Raw genomic sequence first — 13,311 nt, forward strand, 5'->3', positions numbered from 1 at the left:
AGTGGACTTGAATATGGTTGCTACAACAATAAAAACAAACATACAATAGAAGCAAGAGAGTCCCCAAACCACGAAAAGAGAATACATTTGTATTTATTCTTTATAACAATACAGTAGACGTAACTTATAACTGATACTAGTTAGGCTCTTTATCGGGGAACAGTGTTCTGACAAATAATTCACTTGAGATCAAACACAACACAATAATAATGTCTTTAGACTTTCCGTGCAATCACGCCGCACATCAGTGAATGTAGAGTCCATTCTAATTGCCACTCAGTCATGAAGACCCACAGTACAAATTGAGAAAATTATAAGTCAGGAATGATGCAGATTGATAAATGGAAGAAAAATTGAAAGGCTGCGCACCACAAGGATCACTTAAATGAGTAGAAATGAGTGTTGTTTCATCAACTGTATTTTATTGTGGGATAAAAATGTACTTGACCCCCCTGCCCCAGCTGTGTCCTGTTAGCGCATGGTGACAAGCTCCTCAGCAGAAGTGGGGTGAATGGCCACAGTCTTATCAAAGTCTGCTTTGGTGGCGCCAAGCTTGATGGCCACAGCGAAGCCCTGCAGCATCTCATCACAGCCCATACCCTGCATGTGCAGACCTACCACCTAGGGGAGAAAACATTAGCATGCTTAACCTGACAATTGTGTTAAAAAAATCATGCAATTGACTCAGGACGAACAAAGCATTGTCCAATATAAAAGTATTAATTTGGTGCCATGTTGTGGTCAATCTTTGTTGAATCTACGTTGATGTGAGGGAGGGGGTTGATTTTATGTAAGAATTCTGCCTAATAGAAATGTAGTGCTTTGCCGCCTTCTCCAGTTCACATTTGAGTCTTTCTGTAGCAGGTGACTCCTACCTTCTCCTCCTTGCCCACACACACCATCTTCATGATGCATGGACTCTTGCGGCTGGTGATGGCATGATAGAGTGGTGTGAAGGAGGTCTTGTAGCTCTTCACGTTCTCCTTGCCACTGCTTATTATGGCCTCTTCTGTGGGAGGGAGGGGAAGAAAAAAAACCAGTCGAGTCAGTTACCAGTGGATGCGGAACTCTGGAAGGTCGTCCCTACTCACCTTCTGTGAGGCCCACAGTGCCGATGGGTGGGTGGCTGAAAACCACTGTGGGAATGTTGGAGTAGTCCAACTTAGAATCCTTCTTGCCCTCAAAAAGTCTGTGTGCCAGCTTCCTTCCAGCGGCAATGGCAACTGGAAAGAAACAAAATAGTACAATTGACCGCACAATAAAAAAAGTTCTTCAATAATGTTTTTACATACATACACGACACATCTTACCAGGTGTGAGAAGAGCTCTGCCGCAGACATCGCCAACGGCGTAGATTCCCGGTCGACTGGTGTTTTGGTACTCGTCCACCACGATGTGGCCCTGTTCGTCTGTGTCTACACCCTGATGGCAAAAATGCAAATCGAATGGTTATAAAGACCTCTGCATTCAACTGACATTCCCAAGATACACCTGTGCAAATACAATGACATCTAAATGAATAGTCAATCAGTCCTGGCAAAATATCCAGACGGTATTTATTTAAAATGATGGTTATTATTGCGGTAGTAGTTTGCTGCTGTTTCGGTCACCTATTTTAACTACACTAACTTCTGGGTTAATGGACAATCCAGCAGCTCACAACCTTTGTTAATGAACCACAAATAGAAATGTGTACTGACTAAACAAGCGTTCAGCCACCCTTATAATGTGTCAATATACCAGATTTTCCTGTTAAGCTAGTGCAAGTCTTTCGCACAGTGTAAAAAACAACATGCACCAAATGAAAATACACTAGAAAAATAAGTGTGCAAGCGGAGAAAATCAAACAGCAAAGTCATAAAATTGAGCACTACAACACTGATTTGCTAGATCACGGAAAGCCATATTATCACTCTCGAGATATGACACAAATATACCTCCAAGAGGTACTAAGCATTATGGGGAACAATATCAGAGAGATTCCGATAAATTAAATGTTGTTTTAAGAGCACATACCATCTCGCCAATATTTAGTCCAGAGATGTTGGGCTTCCTGCCGACGGCCCACAGAACGCAGTCCACTTCTGAAATTGTACTGCTTTTCTCTGTGTCTTTGGTGACAAGCGTCACCTCCAGCCCCGCGTCGGTTTTGCGCACCGATGTCACCTGAGAGTTTTTCCGCAAATCCACGCCAGCGTTCTCCAGCTCTTTGGTGCAGTTTGTACTTATGAAGCTGTCAAAGGTCCTCAAAACCTACAAAACGAGCAAATATTAAAGCATCGGCGGCGCCTTGACCTATGAGTTTAATGTGTACCGTGACTTGTAAATCAAAACACTTTCATCCCAACTCATCTTTCCCCAATGAAATGGAATGGAAACGCCATTACGAAATTCTTTTCAGCCCCAAAGAAAATTACAACTTTGTCATATAGTTATTTGTTTCCCCTCATAATACTACGTATGACTTTGCATAATTTGAAGTTTTTCCATTTAATGGTTGGACTTTATTATTGGAAAGTTATGTCTTTATTTTCTTGTAATAGTACAGCTTTGTGAATAGAACGGTCACTCGTTTTTGATAGCTACTAGATCTTGTGATCTTCTTCCATGTGTTGTCATTTGACAGGAACGCTCAATAGGTGTATCTACTTGTACTTCTTTACTCATGTTCTTACCTCACCCTGCCGTATGATAAGGGAGGTTTTAGAGCCTAGGTTTGTCAGGATGCCTGCCATTTCCACAGCAATGTAACCGGCCCCCACAACAACACTACGCCTGTCGAGAGAATCAAATTGCTTATTTCCATGCACGGTTCATTTCTTTGAGTGCGACGTCACTATAAGCACAGAATTAAATGCTTACTTTGGAAGGGTCTCAAGTTCAAAAAAGCCATCGCTGGTGATTCCCAGACTTGCACCTGCATTTATCAAATAACAAATCATCTCAACAATTGAGCTTAATTGCGCTAGTCGTGATATAATGAGCAGAGTAACACTGGTCACTCGAGCACTTAACACCAAGCTGATTACCATTTAATGTCCTGTAAGTATTTGAGAAGGTCCTACCTGGAATTTCAGCATCAGACAGCACCGAAGGCTGCCCGCCAGTGGCGATGAGGATGTGAGGCGCCGTGTACTTCCTGCCGTTGACCTCCAACGTGGGCTCTGGATCACTCGTGAACCTGGCATGACCTTCAATGGTTTGGATTTTAGCCTACCCAGGATGAAATGTCCACAGAAATTATGACCGCCACTTGTTAGATTCATCTCTGGATGATGGGAAACACTTTACGCACCAAGTAAAACAATTTGCCCTTACCTTATCAAGATTGTTGCGATAAATTTGATTCAGGCGACTGATATACGCATCCCTTTTTGTTTTGAGCGTTCTGGGAACACACAAGATGACAATATAGCAATTGTTTCAAATCGTATTTGCAGGGGTTTTTTTTGTCTCAAATTTGAAAACAATACTTGGATTATTATTTCTATACAGTGGAACCACAAATGCTCCCGAGTTTGCATGCCAGAATTCTACCAGCTTTTTTGGAAAACATGCTTTGAAAGTCACAAAATGTCAAGCAAGAAAGTTATTTGCTTTAATACTGCGTTTGTGGGAAACAAATAAAACGAAACAAATAATCAATCTCCAATCATTTCAAGGGTGACGCCATGCTGGGTAATATTAGCCTCTGTTGGCAAAATGATTTTAAAAACTATAGGCACAAATATCATATGACAAATTCAGGGAAAAACCTGTTGTGTATGATACAGGTTGATAAACCTGAACTTGCTAAAATACCGTTCAAACGATCATATCATTAAAGTTTGCTAAATTCCTTTCTGGGTTTCCTGTTCACTTCTTTTTGTTTTGAGCACACCTCCCTGAACTCTGCCTTTCATTAGTACAAGCTTGACTGATAAGCGAGCCAGCAAGAGCCAACATGCAAGATGCTATGATTTTGCTTTTCCTCCATTCATCGCCGTAACGAGTTTCCCAACAAAATGGTGACAGAGAAATCACTTACTCCCAACTGAAACGAACTTTTTCTACGTCAAAACCGTAATCGGCATGGTCGTGAAGAAACTCTGCATGGACTGCCGCATTCCACATGACCTGGGAAGAAGGAGGGAGGAGCCCATACATTTTAGGTCGAGTTTGACTTTACGGTTTTGAGCAGAGATGATAGTGATGCTGCATGGAGAGCAAAAAGGCTTACTTTCTTTGGGACACAGCCAACATTGACCTGTAAAAATATAGGGCACATATTCTTTGGTCAATTTGACAAATGACAATAGTGCAATTAATGCAAAACATATAAAAATAATTATGATAATACAGTGGTACCTCTACTTACGAACGCCTCTACTAGCTAACATTTTGACATGCGAACCCGAGCGATCAACTTCCGAACCGGCGCCCCAGACCTCCACCCACTCTTCTTCCTTTGCTTGGCCATTCCCTGTTTGTCTCAGCGCGTTAGCAGTATATAAAACAAGTGGTGTAGTCGAGTATGTCAATCCAAAGACTATCGATATGAAAGTCTGAATCATAAAGGACCATGGCAAGCTCGTTCAATGGCCACTCACACGGGCAGAAAACACATGAATTGCACCAATAAGAAATGATGAGTACGTGAGCACATTGCAGGGAATACGTGGAAGCATACAATATTTTATTCGCCAAGCCTTTTCTGTGTCTTCCCGGGGGGAATTTTAGCAAGTGTGGAAAATTATTAACAGATTCCTCCCTCCCCAAGCAAAGTTAAGAGGTCAAGAATAGTGACATTTATTTTTTGTTATAAAGGTTTGCAAAAAAAAAAGAATTAGTTTTCTGTGTTTTACACATAGCAACTTTTGGCATAGTCCGGCACGCATTACTTGCTTTTATATTGATTACTATGGGAAACGTTGCTTCTACTTACAAACTTCACGACTTACAAACCCGATCGCGGAACGAATTGGGTTTGTAAGTAGAGGTACCACTGTAATATACAATGCTTAAAACAAATTTATTAGACCACCCAACATAATTTCTACGTCACAGGCTTCCTAAATTAACAGAACTTACTACAGTCATTTATTATGTTTATTTCACGTTTTAGGTCACCAGCCAAACATTGACATATTTACACCTACGGGAAACTTTCAATGAACCCAACATGTAGGCTTTTGGATTGTAGGGGGAAATCCGAGTATCACAGCTCTTGACTGTAATGCAAATGCGCTAATCACTACTCCACCATATTGTAAAAGCAAAAACAAAGGTGACAGAAAAACAGCATGCAGTATGTGGAAAACATGGTAGTCACACAAGGGCAACATTTCCTCTACACAACTTCCCTTGTCCCAATATTGCCACAATATTACGTACACATACAGAACCTAACATTTCTAAACGGATATAATTGTGAAATTGAAGACACTTTTCTCCAGTATGTATGTAACTGCATTTTATAAAAGGGGACACACAGAGAAAGTAACATCTAACTTTCTTTATGGGATTAATAGAGTGATGAAATTGTGTTTGATTTTGTGGCCTCTGACCCTAAATTTGGAAAATTTGAGAAACTAACCAGAGTTCAACCGTGTGTGTCCGTAATAACTGTATCTTCCCATACATATTTAACGGTCTTCCGGGGAAGGTTCTCGTCCACGCTTTGACTGTCACGCACGGGGTGTCGGGTGTTACCATAGCAGTTGTTACTCACGCAGGTACCTCCGAGTTTATGACTCTCGATCACGGCTGCATTTGCGCCCAGCTCCGCCGCCCTCCGGGCCCCCGCCAGTCCTCCGGAACCTCCGCCGACCACCAGGAAGTCGAAGCGGGTCACCTCGCTTATTGATGCTGCCATTCTGCGACGGGGAACAAGATGAGTCGACAAATGCCTGGTGACGGATGAGAAGAATAAAAGGAAGGGGGTTTGAGTGCTAGTTAAACGGGTTATTATCGCCATAATCAGGAAGCTGGGCGTGGGCCAAACGAGGGAGTGGGAGGGTCAAGCGAAAACCAGCGGCTGGGTGGCTGGCTGACTGCTGCTGTGTCATTATGAATTGCAACAGTGTGTACATCCTAGAAAAAAAATCCCCACAATGGTCACGGCGAGGCTCACTTTGCAACAACAACAACAGAAAACAAAAGGGACGAGATTTGAACTCTCAAATGGAGTTTTATGTATTAATGCAAGCTCGCAACAATTCTAAGACTCGAATAACATACCTGTGGAGTGGAATGGACACGCTTTGAAGAAAACTACTTGTCTTTAGAAACAGCATCTTTTCATCATTTCAGCGTCATTTAATATCTCTAAATAATGTGTTCTCCTGTTTTTGAATGATGCACGTTTGTTGCTGAGTTTAAGTTAAGTTTTATTTTCCGGTCGTCGACGCCACCTTTTGAAATGTCAGTGTTATAGTCAGCGTAAGTCCGATGCCACCCGCGACCAATGTACGCAAGATTTACGTATGTTTTCTAAAACACCGGCGGTCGTTAGCAGTTCTGTCATGCACCTAAAGGAAGAGAAGTATCCGGTATTACCTTTCAAAGTAAGACGCCCCTAAAAACACCCTCTTATCATGACACCAAATATTTTGCTCACCTATTGATCTAAATTGTCGGCGATGATATAACACATACTTTTGTAATGGCAAAACACATACGAAAACGTTCGAGCACATGTTATTTACAAATAAAGATAGAGTCTTGTTTTGAAAATAATCCAGCGTTTCCGGAATTGTTTTAGCACGCTAGTTCACGAGAAGCAAATATGCGAATCGAGTAGCTCAGATAAGATTTATTTTTCGGGAAGCATCCAGCGAAAAAATGTATCTCAATAGTTCCTGCTGACGCACTCCAATACTCTGCACAAAGGTATGTCATCAGCATGTAGCATACAACGTAACTCGCCAATGAACCGTTAGACGACGAGGTTGTATTTTCTCCAGCACCCTTTGCCATTGCAACCTTGCTTGCTATTTGGGCCTTTACTTTGTAATCATTTTCAAAATAAACGACTCCCACACGCTCCGGACAAAATTGAAAAGCTCAATGCAGATACTTGCGCATAACTGTTTACTCGTGATGGCGCGTGTTTTCCCATTTTTATCGCCTCTGTGGAAGCTATAAATTTCAAATGGCCAATATAGGGGGGGAAGGGCTTTCGGGGGGAGCGGTCTGTGGTTGAAAACCTTCATTAACATACAATCATTAACACAATTTGATCTTTTTGGGGAAATACTCTTCTCTACAGTTAACAGTGGCACCAGAAAGAAGGTGGAGACACATGTGGATGCTGGTGTGAAGCTGTGGAAGCGGGTGGAGCTGCTGCTGCTGCTGCTACTGCCGCCAGGTGATCATTCATCATGAAGCCAGTCACTTGCCAGCGCTCTCCTTCCACAAAGACTGGACAACCACATGGCTACCTGGTTCGTACGCCCAGATTTCTCGACACGATGCATTGCAGCAAGTGTGGATTTGCTACGTCGGACATGGACCTCTTCAAGAGGCACATGCTTGACCACATGGGGTCCAAACTGTTCTGTTTTTACTGCCACAAGGCCGTATTAAGCAAGGCCGAACTCTACGCACACCTGGAGGAACACAGCAAATCAACCTTCACATGTCCGCACTGTGGACAGCAATACCTGCGGAAGGTTAGCCTTTTACAACACATTGCGTGTGTGCATAATAAAAACATCGGTCAGGCACCCAAAAAGGTTGGCGATAGCAAGGATCCCCAGGCCTCCAATGCTTTGCTATTTGTGCAGAGTGCTGAGCACTCAACACGGCCACCAGTTCAAGTGAATGTGCCATCCCATAGCACGCCCACTGGCAGTCTCGTTAAAGACGGGCAAAAATCAAGAACAATGAACACAATGCTTCCCATTTGTTCAAATGGTGTTCCAGATAGTTTCATCCATCACAACAGGGCATTAACAGTGTCACTGCCAGAGGAAGTAAGTATCCCTGTTGGGTGTATGGTTGAACTTGTGGAAGTAAAAACAGTCAACGGGTCAAAGGAGCTAAAGCTGAGACTGGTGTCAAAACAAGAAAACGATGCAGAAGTGAAAGACACGAGAACAACAGTTCAACAGAATGTCATGGTGGGCAAGACTTTAGCGTCCAAATTAAATCACCCAAGCGCAGTAAAGTCGACAAATGTGGGAATGTGCAATGAGAACAGGAAGCAGTTGGAAACAAAGACGCTGGGTCAGCAACGCACTGCTGGCAAACCATCCAACATGTCTAAAAACCTTGTCTCAGGTCAAGCAAGCCAAGCAAAAGTCACACTGAAAAGGACGCCACAGGAAGTTATCAACTTAGACAGTCCGACCAAGGTGGCCAAAACTGTCTATACTGTGAGAGAGCGCAATGAAGTTGTATCCAAGCAACCTGAACCTGTTCATAATCAAGCCAAAGCGACCAATGCTCTCTTGAACCGTGAGACCAGAATTCTGACGCGTGTCTTACAGCCAGTATTAACGGGATCATGTGCATCGCAACAAAGAACTGATGAAAGGCTCAGTATTCCAGATAAGTGCAAGGGTATTCCCCCGACAAATGCAGTTTTGTCCCGAGACGCATCGACCAGCGTTGTTTGCCTCAATGATAACGCTGGCTCCAAAGTCAAGGAAACTCTGAAGGTCATGAACACTCCAGCGGGTGTCAACCAGCCAAGTCACAAGTCCACCTCCTCCAATGTTCGTTCAGATGCAAATATCCGAGTGTTGCGTGCAGAGGTCAGTCTTTGCCAGGAGAGCGCTACTCCTCATTCGCCTTTTCCCGGTTCCGTCACAGTGCAGAAGACGGCCCGTCTGACCCCATCGCTCAAAGAACCTGTAGTGCCATGCCGCTCCAAGTCAGACAATGCAGCTTGGCCTCAAAATGTCTGCCCGAGCAAGTGTGCGTCTGAAAGAGATACGCCTAAGCCCGAGGGTTTCCCGATCATCTCCTCCGTGTTTTCCCTGAGCGAAGGAGACGACGAGGGCGCCATGAAGCCACTGGTCATGGCACTGCGGGGCATCGTGATGGACAAAAGCAACACCACCGAGAAGTTGAGCCCAGATGTGAATTGTGAAGCTCAGTTAGAGACGAACCGGACGTGTGGCTCTGTCAAAGTCGAAGTTGCCCAACAACAGCCGTCCGTCCCGGTGCTGAATGACAGCAACGTTGATGTCAAGGTGGAGAAAACCAACTCGACACAGACGGACAATCCTGGCTGCAATCCCACCTTGAAATCCGAAAAGGAAGAGCTTGTTCCTGACAACTCATCGAATGCGGACGCTTTTGCGACTGTAAATCGCCAGTATGACCTCTCCAAATTCTTGACCGTCTCGTTGACAAGAGTGGACGAACGTGGCGTGTGGATGAACAGCGGCAACGAATCGGAACCCTCGGCACTTCAAGAGGACGTTCCGATCGTCGGGCGCGACACCGGCCACTTGATGCCACTCAAGGCAGAACAGCCGGTGACGTTGCCGGGCCCGAACCAGCCCGTGGTCGTGCTCAATCACCCGAAGCCTCGGGTCCCAATACAAGAAACGGTCCACGCTGTGGTAAACACTGGAATCCCGGAAAAGGCCCCAAAGTGCCAGATATTAAAGATGAGGCTGGGCAAAGTGATGGGGCAGAAATATGAGGTCACTGGCTGCACTGTCAGGTTCTCCCAGTGAGGTGCTTCTCATCAATTTGGGAGCGACGTACTCTTGTCACTATCATGCCATGTTTTCTCCACTCAAGATCCTGTTGGAGTTCTCCTCCTGCTGCGACTTGTACTGTGATGACCAAAATGTCAGGAAAGGTCTGTGAGAACAACTGGGTGTGAACACTTTTGCAACCAAGTTTTGTCATTACTTATCCCCCAAAAAGCTTCCACGTATGTTTCCAGTGGGGTTCTGCAGGTTGTAGGTCACATGTATGAAACGGTCCTTGAACTTGGTCTCATTGTTGTATTACAAAAATAAGAAATCTTTTATCTTAGCTGTTTCCTTGTAAACTGTACATATGTGGAAAGTGTGACAATTTTAAGATATTCTACATGACAACGTATGTTCCGAAAAACTAATGATTTTTGTTTGTTTGCCAATTTCTGCCGAAATGTTTCAGCAACAACGGAGCATGTAACTGATGGGGAAAGTAGCAATGAGCAGTACAAATAAAGATTATTCCGAGTCGTCTGTAGCAGCAGTTATAAATTAAATAAACCGTTTGTTTAGAGTGAACAGATTTGGCAAAGTGATACATGATGACAGCTATCCATGTGCTAAGTTGATCATAAAGTAATATTTTTTACATGCTGTTCTGTTGAAGTTTTTGCTACTGAGTTGCGTTTGGGGCGATTCGGAACCTTGCTCAAGTGCTTATCTGCAAAATTCAATTCCCGCTCTTTGAAAATGCAGGCCCTATTTGAGAGGCTGTGCTGCAGCATGTCACGTGCAAACGATTCTAAACAAAGATCCTGCCAGAGTTGTTACTTTTCAAACACATCTGTCAAAGTCTGCTTTATTGTCAACGTCTTCACATGCCGAGACACACAAAGAGATCGAAATGACGTTTTCTCTATCCCACAGTGACAAGACATATTACACGACAGACATACAAGTAAACGGCGCAATATAAAAAACAAGAAGGCACAAACAATAAATAATAATAATATAATCTGGCCCTTCTCATCATGTTTGCACATTTAAGGTAAACATTACCCACCATTTACATCACGAAAAACTGTCATACAGCACATCTAGTGTGTTTTGAGCCTTCATGAAGAACAGTATGCTGCAAGCACATACAATTCAGGAGGCCATTGCCCGCTGGAAATTTTTAATGGCTTACTTGGAGGCAAATATTTAAAAGTTGTTTTCCATAGCATTCGTAAGGGAACATACTTTTGTTGTTGTTCCATCCTAATATGTTTGGGAGACAATTTTTCTTTCTGCAAATTGAAAGTTGGCCTTCATTCTTACCCTATGCTCATCCATCCATTTTCTGTAGCGCTTCCCCCCATGGGGGCCGCGGGCATGCTGGACTTAGCAGGCAATAAGCGGGGAACACCCTCAACTGGTTGCCAGCCAATCGTAGCCTCTGATCATCTGTTTTAATTATCTTCACAAATGACATTATTTGTAAATGTTATTGTAAATAAAAAAAATACCATTCAGGTGATGTTTTTTTTCAAAGCTAGTCGCCTGATGCATCATCATTGTTTTTATGACAAAAGCAACATTTCTTAACCCAGAATAATGCTGATGTACAGGCGGGAGGAAACTATTACTGTTCTGTGCAGCATTCCTGTCCGTGTATTGTTGATTGTATATTTAATGTACCAATACCTTGATTATACTGACTAAGCATCCGTGCTTAGAAATCCTTTCATCTTTTGGTCGATTTACATATGTGTCTACTGCATGTATGCATTTTCACTCTCTTTTTCCCCTCTCTCTTTTAGAGAGCGCTTTCTGGCCAAAGTCTTAAGTACACCTTTCAATACAAGACAGAATAGAACAATCTGCACTTTGAATGACAATGTCAGAGAGGCGTAACTATATAATGGTTATTATGGTTGTATTTCTCAGGTGTGCCTAATAAAATGTCCAGTGAGTGTCACAAAAAACTCAACTTCAAATTGTGCTATCCGAGCAGCAAGCGTTTGTGCAATGACAAACCTGCCATGACTTAAACAAAAGAAAATATTTTTTGTCGACGTGAAGCCCTTTGAGACTGCTTGTGATTTAGGGCGATACAAATAGACTTGACTTGACAGCCTTTTTAAGTGTTTGCAGAACTTTGCCTTTTTTGTTGCTCAGTGTTCCATATATGTTTTTATATTATTACTGTCTCTTTTCTATTAAAATCGTGATCATGATGAACACAAGCAGAGTTTGAGTTGTGGAGTTTTTTTTCCCCAATGAAAAACCAAAACAATCATAAACTTCTCACTTTAACACCACGACTGATGCAACACACACAGACGGCATGTAGCTTTTGATCATTTTTTTGTCTTCTCATCTCTCGAGATTCAGTATCATGTAATAAAGCTGTTAGAAAAATGTATATATATGTTATCATGCGTTCTCTAATCAATGCCTTACCGCAATATTACTGCAATATATGCTTGCTGTTTGGCCTTGCTGTTTTTATTATGTACCACAGAAGGACAGTTCCTTTCTAACAAAGACCACTTTGTTAGACGACATGCCTCATTGCTGTCCTGCACCCCAGATGAACCTCCAAGTGACCATTAAAGACAGGGTTTCCCAACTATCTTTATCGTAGGATTAGGTTGGAATGTATATAACCAGTAATAAATAACTTAGCTTGTTGTATCCTACACAATGTCGTAAAACTTCCCTTGCTATGTTTTACCTAGAGGTCAAAGGTTTTTTCTTCTGTATCCAGTCCACTCAAACTCCTCTTCCCAGATGTTCTTATCAGTATGTAAACACCGAGTAATTTTTGCTTACGAGACAAAGCCCACATGGCTTCCTCCTCCCCTTGGTGGCTCGTGTCTCACACTGTGGGTAGGGCAAATCCAAATAAAAAGAGCGGGAGTACCTACAGATTTTTAGTGTGTGTAGAGATTGTCTCAAGCTATCTGTACTGCACTCCTCGCGAGAAAAGACTTAATATTCTGTCTCACTTGTGGTTTGTTTGCTGTTGCTCTTCTACTCACTTATTCAGTCAGCGAAATAAACCTGACAAAAGCCATTTCATTAAAAGTTATGCTGGAAAACATGTAGTGAAAATATTGGACTTGACACTGAGAATGACATTTCGATAGATGACGCAATTATTAGCAATATGGAGTACAGTATAATCTGCAATATAGTCCAACGTCTCTGGAGTAATAATTTAAGATATAGCTCGAACACTGTTGTATGTATCATTTAAGGTAAAGCTAGAACACTGTTGTACTACTTGTAATTTTTAAGGGACGCTGTGATGACCTTTCACCAGCAGATGGTGCCGAAGCCATAGTATATTGCCCACAATGTTAAGTACTATGTAGAATAGTACTTTTACGAGTTACATTGGCTTGTCATTACCTTTGAGTCCCTGTAAAAAGTAAAAATATTTTTGTCTTCTAAATCTGGCGCACTACAGAGAAGAGTGTTTTCAACAACAATCCTGCCAAATTTGAAATAATAAAAAATATATATCAAGTACTCTGTTAATAAAATGATGCTTCAGAATTGAGAAAAATCCTGCCAAATTTGAATGAATTAAAAGTATATATATATATCAAGTACTCTGTTAATAAAATGATGTTGACTAGAATCATTAACCATGTTAAAACCTTCCACCTTACCCTGACTT

General features: G+C 42.4%; 2 protein-coding genes across 4 annotated transcripts; one reads left to right on the forward strand and one right to left on the reverse strand.

Annotated features, from left to right (window-relative positions):
- Window positions 1–77: 77 nt before the first annotated feature.
- gsr (glutathione reductase) lies at window positions 78–6,436 on the reverse strand. 3 transcript variants are annotated; one of them, XM_061273241.1, is made up of 13 exons: window positions 6,220–6,436; window positions 5,711–5,888; window positions 4,220–4,246; window positions 4,028–4,116; window positions 3,319–3,388; window positions 3,066–3,213; window positions 2,863–2,917; window positions 2,676–2,775; window positions 2,017–2,253; window positions 1,311–1,422; window positions 1,092–1,223; window positions 876–1,009; window positions 78–621 (listed from the first exon to the last, which is right to left on the reverse strand). In XM_061273241.1, exons 1-13 carry the CDS (start codon window positions 6,273–6,275, stop codon window positions 472–474), a joined length of 1,488 nt encoding a protein of 495 aa, XP_061129225.1. In that variant the 5' UTR covers window positions 6,276–6,436; the 3' UTR covers window positions 78–471. The 3 variants fall into 3 exon arrangements, with proteins under 3 accessions (XP_061129225.1, XP_061129224.1, XP_061129226.1); XM_061273240.1 differs by lacking the exon at window positions 6,220–6,436 and having other exon boundaries at window positions 5,711–6,065; XM_061273242.1 differs by lacking the exon at window positions 6,220–6,436 and having other exon boundaries at window positions 5,719–5,847.
- A 58-nt stretch (window positions 6,437–6,494) lies between these two features.
- LOC133150681 (uncharacterized) lies at window positions 6,495–11,874 on the forward strand. Its single transcript, XM_061273238.1, has 2 exons — window positions 6,495–6,870; window positions 7,250–11,874. The coding sequence occupies exon 2, from the start codon at window positions 7,362–7,364 to the stop codon at window positions 9,669–9,671; it is 2,310 nt and encodes a 769-aa protein (XP_061129222.1). The 5' UTR covers window positions 6,495–6,870; window positions 7,250–7,361; the 3' UTR covers window positions 9,672–11,874.
- The last annotated feature ends 1,437 nt before the right edge of the window (window positions 11,875–13,311 follow it).

Source organism: Syngnathus typhle, linkage group LG1 (assembly GCF_033458585.1).
Source record: "Syngnathus typhle isolate RoL2023-S1 ecotype Sweden linkage group LG1, RoL_Styp_1.0, whole genome shotgun sequence".
NCBI classification, from domain to species: domain Eukaryota; kingdom Metazoa; phylum Chordata; class Actinopteri; order Syngnathiformes; family Syngnathidae; genus Syngnathus; species Syngnathus typhle.

Excerpts from the sequence above, each read along its gene's own strand:
- LOC133150681 (XM_061273238.1), top strand. The coding sequence starts at position 7,362 with ATGAAGCCAGTCACTTGCCAGCGCTCTCCTTCCACAAAGACTGGACAA.
- gsr (XM_061273240.1), bottom strand. The coding sequence starts at position 5,956 with ATGGCGATAATAACCCGTTTAACTAGCACTCAAACCCCCTTCCTTTTA. Across the intron at positions 1,423-2,016 it reads GACTAAATATTGGCGAGATG|GGTGTAGACACAGACGAACA; the intron begins GTATGTGCTCTT and ends TTTTGCCATCAG. Across the intron at positions 1,224-1,310 it reads CAGAGCTCTTCTCACACCTG|TTGCCATTGCCGCTGGAAGG; the intron begins GTAAGATGTGTC and ends GTTTCTTTCCAG.